General features: G+C 38.0%; 1 protein-coding gene across 1 annotated transcript; it reads right to left on the reverse strand.

Annotated features, from left to right (window-relative positions):
* Positions 1–4,381: 4,381 nt before the first annotated feature.
* Positions 4,382–12,059, reverse strand: THAP1 (THAP domain containing 1). The gene is made up of 3 exons (XM_081045530.1): positions 11,743–12,059; positions 8,385–8,580; positions 4,382–7,877 (listed from the first exon to the last, which is right to left on the reverse strand). The coding sequence occupies exons 1-3, from the start codon at positions 11,811–11,813 to the stop codon at positions 7,503–7,505; spliced, it is 642 nt and encodes a 213-aa protein (XP_080901656.1). The 5' UTR covers positions 11,814–12,059; the 3' UTR covers positions 4,382–7,502.
* Positions 12,060–13,872: the final 1,813 nt, after the last annotated feature.

The following is a 13,872-nucleotide window of genomic DNA, read 5'->3' on the forward strand; positions in this document are numbered from 1 at the left end:
GGGCAGAGTATATAGTAGTTTAGGTTTGGCTGGTTTGAATAATTCCGGTGGCTTAGGGCTATAGGGGTGGTCTCCAGTTGTCCCATTCCGGGCCTGGGCTGATTTAGGGCAGGGGACATACTGGCTTGGAGGGTGAGAGTTAGAGGCTGTGGGTCTGCCAGTCTGCATGTGGAAGTTGTTCCAGGCAAGCTGTCCACCCCCCGCCCCGAAATTAGCCAGTCCTGAGAATGGCAGGCTCTCCCCAGGTGTGAAAGGTCCCCAAGAGATGTCAAAACATCGTAAGATACAGAAAATAAAAACCATAATGAATAAAACCTGCTGGGCCAGCTGCTTGGTAAGATATTGATGCACTTTTCATGCCCCCTGGACTTGTCTCGCCTCACCTCATCTATCATGTTGGGGCATTAATGTTAAACTTATATCACAAGGTCATAGTGAGACTTAATATAGTAGCAGACACTTCGTAAGTGGCAGCTGTGTAATCTGTGTCACCAGCTTGAGCTTCAATAATTCCATGTCAGTTTTTTTTTTTTTTTTTGAGGGCACATCTCACAGTGGCCCATGCGGGTATTGAACCAGAAACCTTGGTGTTATCAGGACAACACTCTAACCAACTGAGCTAACCGGCCACCCCCCAACATCAATTTTTATTGCAGTAAAACACACATAACATAAAATTTGCCATCTTAAACATTTGTAAGCGAACCGTTCAGTGGTATTAAATATATATTCAGCTTGTGCAACCATCGCCATCATCCATTCTCATATCTCTGTTCATCTTATAAATCTGAGACTCTATACCTATTAACAATAACACCCCATGCTCTGCTGCCCCCCAAACCCTGTCAATCACCATTATATTTTCTGTCTTTATGATTTTGACTACTTTAAAGTACCTCATATAAGTGGAAGCATACAGTATTTGTCCTTTTGTGTCTGGTTTATTTCACTTAGCATTACGGCTTCAAAGTTCATCCATGTTCTAGCATGTGTCAGAATTGCCTTCCTTTCTAATCTACATTTCTTATCAAGTTGCCATCTGGTGTTATTTCCTTACTTCAGCACAGCCTTCTTCCCACCCACTTGTTATTGTCAATAGATTATCTTTCTTATAGACTTGACAAGACAATTATACACATAGTTTTATGCAATTGCTTTTTTAATCAGTTAAGAGAAAAAAATGCAGTTATACTGTCTTTTATAATTACCTACACAAATACCTTTACTGGGAATCTTTGCTTTTTTAATTTTAATTACTGCCGGTGTCACTTGCTTCCAGCCTCCTCTAGTACATATTTTAAGGTGAGTTGGCTAGCAACTTACCTCAAAATAAGTGCTGAGATTCCCTCTGTTTTTATCTGAGAATATTTTTACTTCACCTTTATTTTTGTAGAACTATTTCCCCATTTAATTCTGTCACTTTTGCTTCATATGTTTTAATGGTCTGTTATTAGGTGCATAAATGTTTATAATTGTTATATTTGATGTTATAGTTAACCTTTTATTAATATAAAATGTTCTTGTCTCTTATAAACTTTTTTGATTTAAAGTCTATTTTGTCTGGTATTAGTATAGCCAATGCTCTCTTTTGGTTATATTTGCATGGAATGTCTTTTTCCATCGTTTCACTTTTAATCTATTTGTGTCTTTGGATCTGAAGTGAGCCTCTTAGAGATAGCATATAGTTAGACCACGTTTTTGGTTTTTTTTCCCAAATATATTCTCCTAATCTGTGTTTTGATTGGAGAGTTACTCTGGTAAAGAGGGACTTCTGTCATTTAGCTATTTAATTTCAATGTTTTATAGCACTTTTGTCAATTTCCTGTACTGTTGTCTTCTCTTGGGTTTCACTGACTTTTTTATAGTGAAATATTTTTATTCCCTTCTCATTTTCTTCTGTATATATTCTATAACTATTTTCTTTGTGGTTACCATGGGGATTAAATTTTACATCCTAAAGTTATAACAATCTGTCTTCATACTGCTTCAAGTTAGTGTTTCTTTTTATTTCAATCTTCAGGATTCCTTTTACCATTTCTTACGGGGTCAGGTCTAGTCATAACAAATTCTCTCAGCTTTTGTCATAACTGTCATATTATGTCAATGTCATAATTTCTCTCACTTGTGAAAGGGCAATTTTGCCAGATACTGGATTCCTGAATTCCAATTTTTTTCTTTTAGCATTTTGAATACATCAGCCCACTGCCTTTTGGCCTCCAAAGTACCACAGGAGAAAACTTCTCTCATTTCATTCCTTAAAAAGTGCTGACTGAGGCATGCAGTCACCTGGGGTGACAGAGGTTTCAACAGGTCTTTCTGTCACTATTTCCCAGATTTCTCTTTTAAACCATCTGCCTTTATTGGTATTGATGGAGGAATATTTTTCCTGTGAGTCCCCAAATAATGTAGATGATGTCGGATCTGCTGGCAGTTTCTGGGTGTAGGCCGGGATCCTGTCTCATGAGACTAAAGAATGGAAACACGGACCCAGGGGAGGCAAAGAGTTTTAAAAAGAGGATAGTTTATTTAAAAGCAGAGTCAGAGCGGGAGGACTCATTCGGGAGGGGGTCCCGAATGGGGGTGCCCTAGTGACTGAGGCAAAAGCTCTTTTATACCTTCCCTTCCCTTGCCTGCTTGGGGAAGGGGAGCTGTTTGAAGGGAACTGTTTGAAAAAGGGAATTGGAGCCTTCTAATGAAAATCGTCTACCGGGTTAGATCTGCTTGCCCATCCTGAAGGAATCAGCAAAGTAACCCACTCTTACCTATCAGATCTGTTCCATTTGTCAGGCCAAAAGGAATTTTATGATTAACCTCAGGGCCTTGTTACATTTTGTCCTGGAGAAAAGGAGTGATTTCAAAACCTGGAGTTTTAGAACATGGCTGTCTTTGTTTATTCCACCAGGGACCTCCTTGTCTGCCTAGGGACATGCTAACTATCCTCAATATCACATTCAGATGTTAGCTCCAATTGCCACTTGTTTGCTGTTTTTGATGATGCTCTGGGGCATAAATTGCTCTGCAGTCTGATCCAATTAGATTTGGGCCCTTTTGGAGAGGAAGTTTCTGAGGTTTGTTATGACTCCAGGAAGGCTCTTCTTATCTCACTTTCCCTGTCTCTGATAAATTAGCTAGCCTAAAGTTAATTTAGCTTGTTGTTCTGGTAGAACTATCAGCCTCCTCTTAATTGCTTACGACTAAATTCTCCATTGTTCTTGAGTATCCTTAGTCTTGAGCTGCCCCATATTCTTCCGTCTAAAATCAGTTCTCCTGGGAAGAGCTTCAGAGCTCTTGGTTTTTATCTGCCCTGGTATATTCTGAGTCACTACTCTGGAGTTGGGAGTGAGGACCACTGCCTGCTTCTCTAGGATTGACAGGCCAGCTTTATGAGTAGAGCTCAGTTTGCATGGAAGCCTCGTCTTTTCGGGTTGGCTCGCCTGGCAAAGAAAGTTTACCCTATAAGCAAGCTAAGGAGAGAGGTGATCAGGGGCCCAGTATTCTTGACCAACTGCACCTGGGGCAGAGCCTCTATCCTGGGTGAAGAAAGGGGGTCCTGATCTCCTGGCTGCACTTGCCTGGAGTTTAGCATTTGCAACACAAGGCTAGAGGGGCCTGAGAAACACTGACAGCCTGTCCCTACCGGGAGATATCATAGTCCTGGATTGGGAATTGGGAAGAGAGAGAGCATTGTCTTCTTGGCCATTATCACTCAGAGTGGACTTTCTGTAGCACTGAGCTGTGTACGTGTGTGTGGGGAAGATGTGTTGGGAGAGGATAGGTTTGGCATAAATGTCACACTTTGATTAATGTTCTCACAGAGATTTAGATTTTCCTGAATGTCTCATTTGCTGTATGCCCTTAGGACAATATGCAGAGACTTTAAATGGTTGTTTAAATTTTTTCACCAGTTATGGTAGTTATGGTGGGGAGCAGGTGGGAGCTCCTCATGTAGCCATTCCAGAAGTCATTCATTTATTAATGAGTTTACATATATAATTTTATTGGGGAATATTGGGGAACAGCGTGTTTCTCCAGGGCCCATCAGCTCCAAATCACTGTTCTTCAATCTAGTCGTGGAGGACGCAGCTCAGCTCCAAGTCCAGTTGCTGTTCTCAATCTTAGTTGCAGGGGGCACAGCCCACCATCCCATGTGGGAATTGAACTGGCAACCTTGTTGTTGAGAGCTCGCGCTCTAACCAACTGAGCCTGGATCCAGCCAGCCCTAAGGCAGCTCACTGTCTTCAATCTAGTGGAGGACACAACTCACTGGCCCATGTGGGAATTCAACCAGCAACCCTGTTGTTCAGAGCTCGTGCTCTAACCAACTGAGCCATCAGGTCTCATTTATTTTTAATATTGGAGTCTGTCTCACTAAAAATTGTTTAAAACAACTAAAGTTTATTCATATCCCTTAGGATATTTAAAAAATGAAAATTTCATAATCTCAAAACCCAAAATACTGTGAATTTAGAAAATAAAAAATTCTCAACAGATTTTTAGTTTAAAAAATATTTATCATTCAGAAAAAAAATTTCAGAATAAAACCACATCCAAGGTAAAAAAGATATCAAGACATGGAATTGCAAGAGACTATTACTTTGAGCAAACTTTTCTGTTATTTTAAGTATGATAATTACAATCGCATGTTTGCTTGTCTGTTCATCACTGTGTGCGCTATTTGTTTTTCACATCAAGGATTGTATTTTAATACACAACTATATTAAACTATAACGCCCAGAAACATTAGCTACTATCAAACAAAAGCAATGCGCTTCGCTCATTGATCATCCAATTCACTTTCCAGTATTAGAAAGAATAAGAACCAAGCAGGCAAATTTGTTCATTTTTTTCCCCTTTAAATACTATTCATGGCTAGCTTTTAAAAATCCTGGAACACAAATGGAGTTTTCTTTTTACAGATCATATGGTCTTCTAAATATATTATCTCACTACTGACTTTATAAAAGCCATAGATGTTAGGTACATGTGTGAATAATTTTTTTGATAACTAATGATCAAAGAATATTAACTTAAGCCAAAAAACCTATCAAGTGAAACTCATTTGCCTTCACCATTAGTGTTATAATTCCAAGAAAGGGATTACACAAATTATAGTTAAAAGAAAACAATCTCCTCATGTACTTGGATTTTCAAGTAAAAAGGTTTGCTAATAATTTTAAACACTTTTTCTTTACTGCAGTAACAGAAATATTTTTAGCATACATCATATCAGGTATACACTAAAATTAGTAAATATTCAAATTATTTTACAAAAATTTAAAACTTCTTTAATTTGGAATTTGACAATTCAAACTATGCAGCAGTTCAAAGTGAAGTTTATATTTGCATTATAAACAAGTATAAAAAGAGTGGCAACTAATTCTATTCTAATCCAGAAACCCACTTTAAAGAATCTAAGCAGAATAGTTGCTTAAATGTAAATGGCAAACAGAACAGATGACCACTTGTCAGGGATATTTTACAAGGGAATTTCTTCAGGGTTTGGAGCCTGAGCTAGTGTTCAATAATTTCAAAGTCCCTTCTAATTCTAAAATTCTATGATCCTGAAGTTTTCCAGCACTTTTAAGAAACATTTATTTCTTCTCACCATTATTACCAGATTATGTCACACATAGGTGGAAGTTTTAGTATGTTACTATATGCTTAAAATAAATGGCATCTGTCAGAATATACTGCATCTTCTCCCCATTTGTTTCAGATTGGGATCTTGTCCCTGTTTCAGCCTGAGTTTCACTATGCTTGAACAGGACCTATTTCAGCCTAAATGTTCTCCTTTTCTTGGCAGCATGATTAACAATAAACCATATACAAAGTGAATTTTAAAAACATTCAACATGTTACATGTCAAAATCAGAAATAAGCACCTGTACCTCAAACTCCCTATGTTCAAATATGATAAATTATTTAAATGCTAACAGTTGATATGCATGTTGCTTGCTCAGTTCTCTCCAAATAGGAATTTATGTCTATTATGAAAAGAAAACAGCTTCAGGTTAAATCATAATGCAAAGATGTTAAGTAATTATGATTACCACTTTTACAATTTAATGTTGGATTCTTGGTTCTGGAGACACATACAGATTTTCTTTTTATGTAGATGACAATTTAGATCAAAAACATATTTTGACAAAACATTTATCCACATACTCTCCAGGAATTGCTAGAGATTAAATGTAAGAACTACTTGGGGACTTTGTAACTTCCAAAAACAGTGATGAAATCCATGAATAACTGGAAAAAGTCTTCTGATTCATTAGAGTTAGCTCTAAATGTTATCAGACTACATAACTTCAAGTAATTTTCTAATCATAATTTTCTATTTTTGAAATACTGATTCATCAAAAATCAAATCTCCATGAGTCAAAGCACTATTCACTGGCAGCCAGGCAGTGAATTACAAGGAAAACCCGGCCTACAAAAGACAGCTTTGAACATCGCTGTCTCACATCTTTAATACTGCCTTAAAAGGTCTCTTACTCTTCAACTACCTCAGTGTACTTTGAAATATAATAATAGTTGGAACAGTTATTCTAAATTTAAGTTGGTAAGTCCTATGGCAGTATTTGTTTACTCGGAACATATTTCATTTTAAATATATGTAAAACATCAAAGTCAGAATGTAATTCACAGTTTGAACAGAAACCTCAGTGTTTAAAACTCAGCATTCAGGAAAATAAACATTACATATTAGGTTGGTTTTGAATACAAATTATTCATTTAAGTAAACGAGATATAATTTCTAATTTATATTAGAAGAATAATTTTTTATGTGAAGCATTGACCAAAATTATTGTAAGTGAAGTTCAAGATTACCACATTATGGTATAATGCCAGACGTGCAGGGGGGCCCACTTTTAAAAAATCCATTCTTTATAAAGTTATTTAACCATATTAATTAGATATGGAATGACTCTTCATTTTCTGCTCTGAAGACAACCAATCTTTAAGTATTGACTTGCCAATTTATCTTTGACAAGTGATTAAGAAAGATAAATGAATCTGACTTTACAAATAAGAATGTGTAAATATGATTATACATATTCTGAGTTGTGTTCCATAATCTAACTCACACTTCTAATTCAAATTATAACTAAACTCTCCAATAAACTGCATTAATTTTAAAATTTAAACATAAATCATCCTTACTGTACTGTTCATTCTCTTTCCTTTTTATTTTTACATTATTTCTGTAAATACTCAAATTAAAAAAAACCAAAAAACCCAATCTTGAAACCAACTTACTCTGGAACTCTGAGGTTGATTTATAACTTTTAAAATATTTTGTTAAAATGTAAAATCCCTGAAGTTACAAACAAAAAAATTAACAATTTTACAGTATATAACTAATTTATTTTTTTAAAAAAATATTCTGAATTGTTTTTATACAAGTAATTAAGTGTCTCATTTTTTTCAAATGAAACTCCTTTATAGGCTACAGGAAGGTATGTGGTATTGCCCCATTAAAAACCAATACAAATTTCTCTTTATGCTGGTACTTCAACTATTTCGAAGTAGTCATTTGGTAGAATCACATAACCTCTCTCTGATATGTCGTCTTTCTCTTTCTGAAAGTGTACAACCTCCTTTAATTTTTCAAGCTGCCGTTCTTGTCTCCTGCATCGTTGCTGTGCAGTCTTGAGCTTCTTTCTGAGTTTTTCCACTTGTTGTTCTAGCTGATGAATCCTTTTTCTCTGGTGCATTGTATCCTCCACAGTGTAGTTGTGATCACAGAAAACAGAGAGATTATCAGGGGTCTGAAGAGGAGGCATTAGTAATCCAATAGCAGCATCAACCTGGGAAATGGGAGGTGTCAAAGGAGGTGGGGGAAGCTGTTCTTGGGGCTCCAGAAGATCGTCCTTCTACAACAATGCAGAGCATGTTTGAATTTAGTAAACAGAAATAACAGTTTAAAATTCATCTGTGGAATTTAAGAATATTAAACTTTTTAAAAAAATGAATCCTAGGTAAAGAAACATTCCAAAATTAGAAAATAGTTTAAGTTTTAATTATACTTTTCTATTTGAAGTAGAAAGGGATGCAAGAAAGAGACAGAATGATTAACAAAATTTGCTTAAATACTAAGCATTTAAAACTGAGGAGAAAAATACTTTGAAACTAAACTGTCACTGGTCTTAAAGTAAATTACAAAGTTCACTTGAGTTTCTTAATGTGAGGATATTTAACTTTAATAAATTGTATTTTGTATTTTTTAAAAGTGTATCACTGTTAACAGTGATTATTTACAAGTGATGGGTTCCTGGTAACACTTATTTTCTTAACACTCCTTTGAATTTCCCAAATTTTCCACAATGAACACATTAATTTTATAAACAGAAACCAACCCAATATTTTAAAACACTTATTACCTTGTCATGTGGTTCAGTACAAAGAAATATTGTGGGTACAGCATTCTCTTTCAGTAACTTGTTGTTGCACTCCCTCTTAAAGCAGTCTGGAGTAAAGTGTTCCGAACAAATACTGCTATATTTGGTGGGTTTAAAGTTTTTTCTTCTGACAGCTGCCTCCCATTTTTTACAAAGGCTAGGTCGAGTAAGAGGAAACCTAAGAAGATGACATAATTCAGTTCTCTGACTTTATTAAAAAAAAAAAAAAAAAAAAGAAAAGAAAAAAGGTACATCCAAACTTTCCTGCTTAGGAAAGATCTTACATTGGTGTTAACACATTAAGGCGTATTTGATTAAAACACTACTTCTGTGCTTTTTGTGTGTGACAGTTTTTAATAGTGTCTTATTCACCTAAGTTCATTAAAACTGTACTTGTTTTAAAGATCCTATAAATAAAGTGACCACCCACTAATGTGGGATATAAATCACCCCTCCCAGCATTGTATTTTTTGATTGTTTGATTGATTGATTCATTTATTTATTTTAGGGCGAAGCTCACAGTGGCTCATGTGGGCATCGAATCGGCAACCCTGGTGTTACTAGCACCACACTCCAACCAACTGGACTAACTGGCCACTCCACTGTTTTTTTTTTAAAAAGCAGTATTTTTTATAGAAATCTTTTTGATCAGACAGTAGTTTTTAAAATGTCAGATATAATGATGTATACAACCTAAACAAGACAGGCTGATTAAGAATTTACATAATGTAAAAATACATATTAAAAGTTAGCCATGCAGTGGGAAAAGTAGGTGATGAAAGGTTGGGGGTGAAGGGCCCATACACAGTATATTGTTTTTCCCCCTTCATTATAGTACAAAAACTTTCAATAACAAATGCAGGTATTGTGTTTCCCCGAAAACAAGACCTAACCAGAAAGTAAGCCCTAGCATGATTTTTCAAGATGACATCCTCTGAAGATAAGCCCTAATGTGTCCTTCGGAGCACAACTTAATATAAAACCCAGTCTTATTTTCAGGGAAACACGGTATTCCACAAACTTCTAAATACACATGGGTAAATCGTGTAGTTCCCTTATCTATTGCATTTATTATTGTTTAAGTTTTTACATTGAAGACACTAAAAGTTTCAAATGAAATACAGAGTATAGGGTGAATTTGTGTTTTTTTTACCAGTAATTTTCTGTGTACTGCAAAACAAAATTGCCTGTTTATTATCTAAATACTGAGAATAAGAAGCTTCTAGTTCTCTTAGAATCAGTCTGACAAAAAGGAATAATCAAATTATATACTTAAATCATTCAAGAATTTAAAAACTCATTTTGATTTACCTTTTTATCTACTGGAATATGTCCAGTAGGCCAGATAAAGGGAGGTAGGAAGAGTTTCAATTTATTGTCATTTTATTTTTCCAGGTCAAGGATTTAATAAGCTGGGGGACTGGAAAGAAGCCAAAGAGAATGTTTCCAATTTATGTTCCAGTTTTTCCCATGTAAGGTATGCTAGAACCTTACTGTTATTATCATGAGGATCTAACCAATCTTTACGAAAGTCCCTTTTCTTTGCCTGGCATAGCTCTTCCCACCATTGTAGAAACTGGGGAAAGAAGTACTCCTAGAAGATTCTGGCTGGAAACGGCCTCTACCAGTGCAAAGTATGGTAGCAATCACTGGTAAAATTCAGCATATAGGGCCTTCTGACTCAAGGACTACAAGTGCTCAGGTTGTTTGTGAGGTTTTGTCAAAATCTTTCCCATCTACTCCTCAAACACTGTTCTTTTAGCTAAAGGATGAAATATAGAAGGTTAGCCCTTCTTTTGGTTGAATTAATTGTTTAACAGCCAGCAGAAACTCAGTACTTTGATGAGTGAATGTCATCTTTTAGTTTGCAGTGTCAATCAATGAAGGGTTTTCCATATTTTTAGATTCTCTTTGAAACATCATGAGAAACAGGGAGGCGGGGAGCTGAACGCCTGTGATTGTATTACAACCTCCTGACCTATTTCCTACACTTTCAAAGTACAGGAAAGGTCGATTCATCAGCTTTCAGAAATTCCAATAATTCAAGAGGTATTATTAGGATATAATGAACTGAATCCTAGAAGTGGTAAAATGTTCTAGTATCTCCTCAGAAGGGAGGAAAACATCAACCCTCAAGATCTAAGCTCTAGGCACTCTTATTTCTGTATCGTGCCTCTCGTATTATACCAAACATGTCAAAATGCGTTCACATCTGCTTTTAAACATAAATGACTCCCACCAAATAAAAACCTGAATATTTACAATTGTGCTATTGTAACTATTTCGCTAAGAACAATTCATGTAATTCACCACTGGTTCTAATTTCTTAGCTGTCATCCTTTACAGCAGAGAAGTCTTGCAAACAATTTGGCGTACACATAATAAGACTTGTAAATACCGTAGCATTTGGTTGAATGAAAAGGCCATCGTGTCACATCTTGCAAGTATTTATCATTAAGTCATTTCCAATTTGCGGTTTTCTTTTCAAGAAAACATTTTCCCTTTAGGAGTCCAACTGCCAGCACCTTCAGCGTAAAACCGTCCTGAAAGCTAAGGGCTTCCTCTGTGCACCCGTAACAGCTCCCACTGACCTTTGTTACAGCACGGTCATTGATCACGGTCCGTATTATTAGTGTCCATGCTATCATCACAGTGTGCTGAAAACACACACTATTCATCTTAGCAGCACCAGACACGGTCTCTAAAACCTAAGAGGTCCTTTAATGCTTGATTCCTAGAAACTGGGTCAAAAACATCCTCTCTGAAATCCTGGCCCAAAATCAATCCATAATGATGCTGGCCTATAATATCCACAGCAAGGATGAAAAGAATGACTTCTTTTTAAAGGTCTCCGTTTCTATTTCAAATTTATTTCTAGAGCGTTATTACCACCTGGCTTCTCTATGACCTGGTAGGGAAATCCAGATGCCTCGCGGCCTGGAGACCTCACAACCCGCAGGGACTCTCTTGGAATTGCTGGCGGGCCCGAAACTCGCCACCCCCAGGCAGCGAGCACACCTCGCACCGGAGGGGATCCTCAAACTCGAGAAACGGTCCCCGCGGCGACGCGCGCCGAGATCGCGCAGCCCGGGGCTACCGGGCGCGGGATCGGACCACAGATGGGCACGCCCCCCGCTTCCCCGCCCGGAACAGCACCAGAGGAACGCCCGGCCGCGCCCCGCCCCGCCCCGCCCCGCCCCTGCCTCCGCCCCGCCCCCGCCTCCGCCCCTCTCCTTAGGTCTCGCGCGGACACGCGCCTGGCTCCGCCCCCGAGCCTAACCGGCCGCGCGCCCCCAGCCCGAGCTGGGGCCAGTCCCGCGAGGCGCGAAGGGTAACTTACTTGTGGAAAGAAACGGGCTTATCCTTATCGTATCGGTTCTTGCAGCCGTAGGCGGAGCAGGACTGCACCATCCTTCCGGTCCTCCGTCGCTTCACTTCTGCCGCCGCAGCTGGCAGGTGAAGCTGCTATCAGTGTCGCTGCGGTCGGCTTTGACACCCTCACGTCTTCTGTAGCTTTGGCCAACAGTTAGGTGAAGATAGCTTCACTCGGAAGTGACTAATGTGCCCGTTTTGTTATTTCCAGTAGCAAGAGGACCACAGCCATCTCCCCACTCCCATCTCCAAGATGGCGAAGGCAGCTTCAACCTCACTTCTCGCGAGGAGTTCGTTCTAGCGTCTCTGATTAGCCCTGAGGTCAGAGGTAACGTTCCCTGGGAAGCAGACCATTGGCTGAGACCGGGCGTGTTGCCCGGCGGGCTCCGCGTTGCGGAAGTGGGCGGGAGAAGAAAGCTTCCGGAAGAAAGAAACAGCCTGGGAGTAGAGGCGAGGGGAGCGGAACGTGAACCCGGGCCAGGCTCCGCGGCCATCCTTTATTTGAATTAATTTATCTGGGGCTTTAGCGTGGAGGACAATACGGTCCGTTGGGTCTGCTGGCCTAAAGGAGGACAGGTGTAAAGCTGAGGTCGTTGGGTAATGGAGCCCATTTTTTTAAAAAGGGCAGCCACTGATTGTGTGTGATTTGTAAAAATGTTGATGGAAACAACACAAAGGTCCATTACTGAATGAATAAATGGTATCGTCATACAGTAGACTACAGCAATCAAAGAAGCTGTGACTAACACAGTCTAGGTGGTTCTTACGTGAATAAGTCAAACAAAATATACGGTCCTTTTTTTAGGTAAAACCAAAGTGAGAAGCGGTTACTTTGGGGGAGAGGCAATGAAGGGCTTAGGGGATGGTGGTAATGTGTCTCGACTGAAGTGATGGTTAAACTAATTATCGCTTTATAATAATTATCTGACCCTTATTTCTAAAATGGTGTTTTTTCTACTTTAATAAAAACAGCTTATTAAGCAAATGAGCCGCACAAAATACGCAGAACTGCCTTTTATTGGAGAATGAGCGATGTTTGTGTTCATTTGTTCTCTTCATTTGACCATTTAAGTGAAAGACAACAGGGATAAACTGAAGAAGGATAATTGGAAGTTTCATGTTTTTCAAAGTCTTGAAAGGCCAAGAGATAATTATTTACTAATATAACACTTTTTAAGGAAAAAAGATGTCACCCTTGATAGTAAAAAAGTAAGTTTTGTTACAATTATTCTAGAAAGGTAAACTTCGTCTTGTTTAATAAACAGGAAAAATAAGACACTGGTTTTGACATAGGAGAGGACTAAAGATGTTTTTGAACACACTAATATCTAAGTTTAGGTTTTAATTTCTACCCAACTATGCTTTTTCTATAAACAATTTTTATTTAAAAAGATACTCTAGCATTCATTTTCTGTGGGCCCATTCTCTTCATCTGTGGAGTAAGGCTGTAGGATGAAATGAGGAATTCTTAATTTTGAATCCATGAATGGTCAGATCTTGAATCCCCTGAAAAGAAATGGAAATTATACATACATGTGTATGTACGCATTTTTCTGGGGAGCTATCCATAACTTTCACCTGATTTTCAGAGAAAAGACAAAAACTAGCCAATTTGTAAGGACCCCTACAACGTTAATATTCTAGGATTAGTGAAACAAGAGTTTCATGTAGCTAGAAATTACAGATTTTCTCTCGCACTGATTAGAAGGGTGAATGTTTTGATCTGAATATCAGGTCTTTTTAAATAGTTTTTAATTTTGTGTTTTAAAACATTGAAATCTAAACTGTTAGGTATCAAGTGAGTTTAAAACGTTGTTAGCCCTTAACCTACTACTTTCCCATCAAAAGGCCTACAGCCAATAGCACTACTCTTAAAAAGAAAGTATTCAAACATGCTCAGTGTTTCCTGACAGTGTTTACTCCTCTCATGCACCAATCTGGGACATGGGATGAGTCAGAGGATGCAGTTGGATAAAGATGACAGTGACAGATAACACCTCAAATTTGCTTGCCGTCTTGGACTCAGTGCTTAAATATTGATGCCATAAAAATGGGCTGGTTCTGATAGAACAACACAATTTCAGTGATTGTCTTTATC

Source organism: Rhinolophus hipposideros (genome assembly GCF_964194185.1).
Source record: "Rhinolophus hipposideros genome assembly, chromosome: 4".
NCBI lineage: Eukaryota > Metazoa > Chordata > Mammalia > Chiroptera > Rhinolophidae > Rhinolophus > Rhinolophus hipposideros.

Bases quoted from the DNA above. Each gene is read 5' to 3' on its own strand.
- THAP1 (XM_081045530.1), bottom strand. From the start codon at position 11,813: ATGGTGCAGTCCTGCTCCGCCTACGGCTGCAAGAACCGATACGATAAG. The intron at 8,581-11,742 runs GTAAGTTACCCT...TCATCTTCTTAG, and splicing joins AAGCCCGTTTCTTTCCACAA to GTTTCCTCTTACTCGACCTA. The intron at 7,878-8,384 runs GTAATAAGTGTT...GCATTGTTGTAG, and splicing joins GTACTGAACCACATGACAAG to AAGGACGATCTTCTGGAGCC.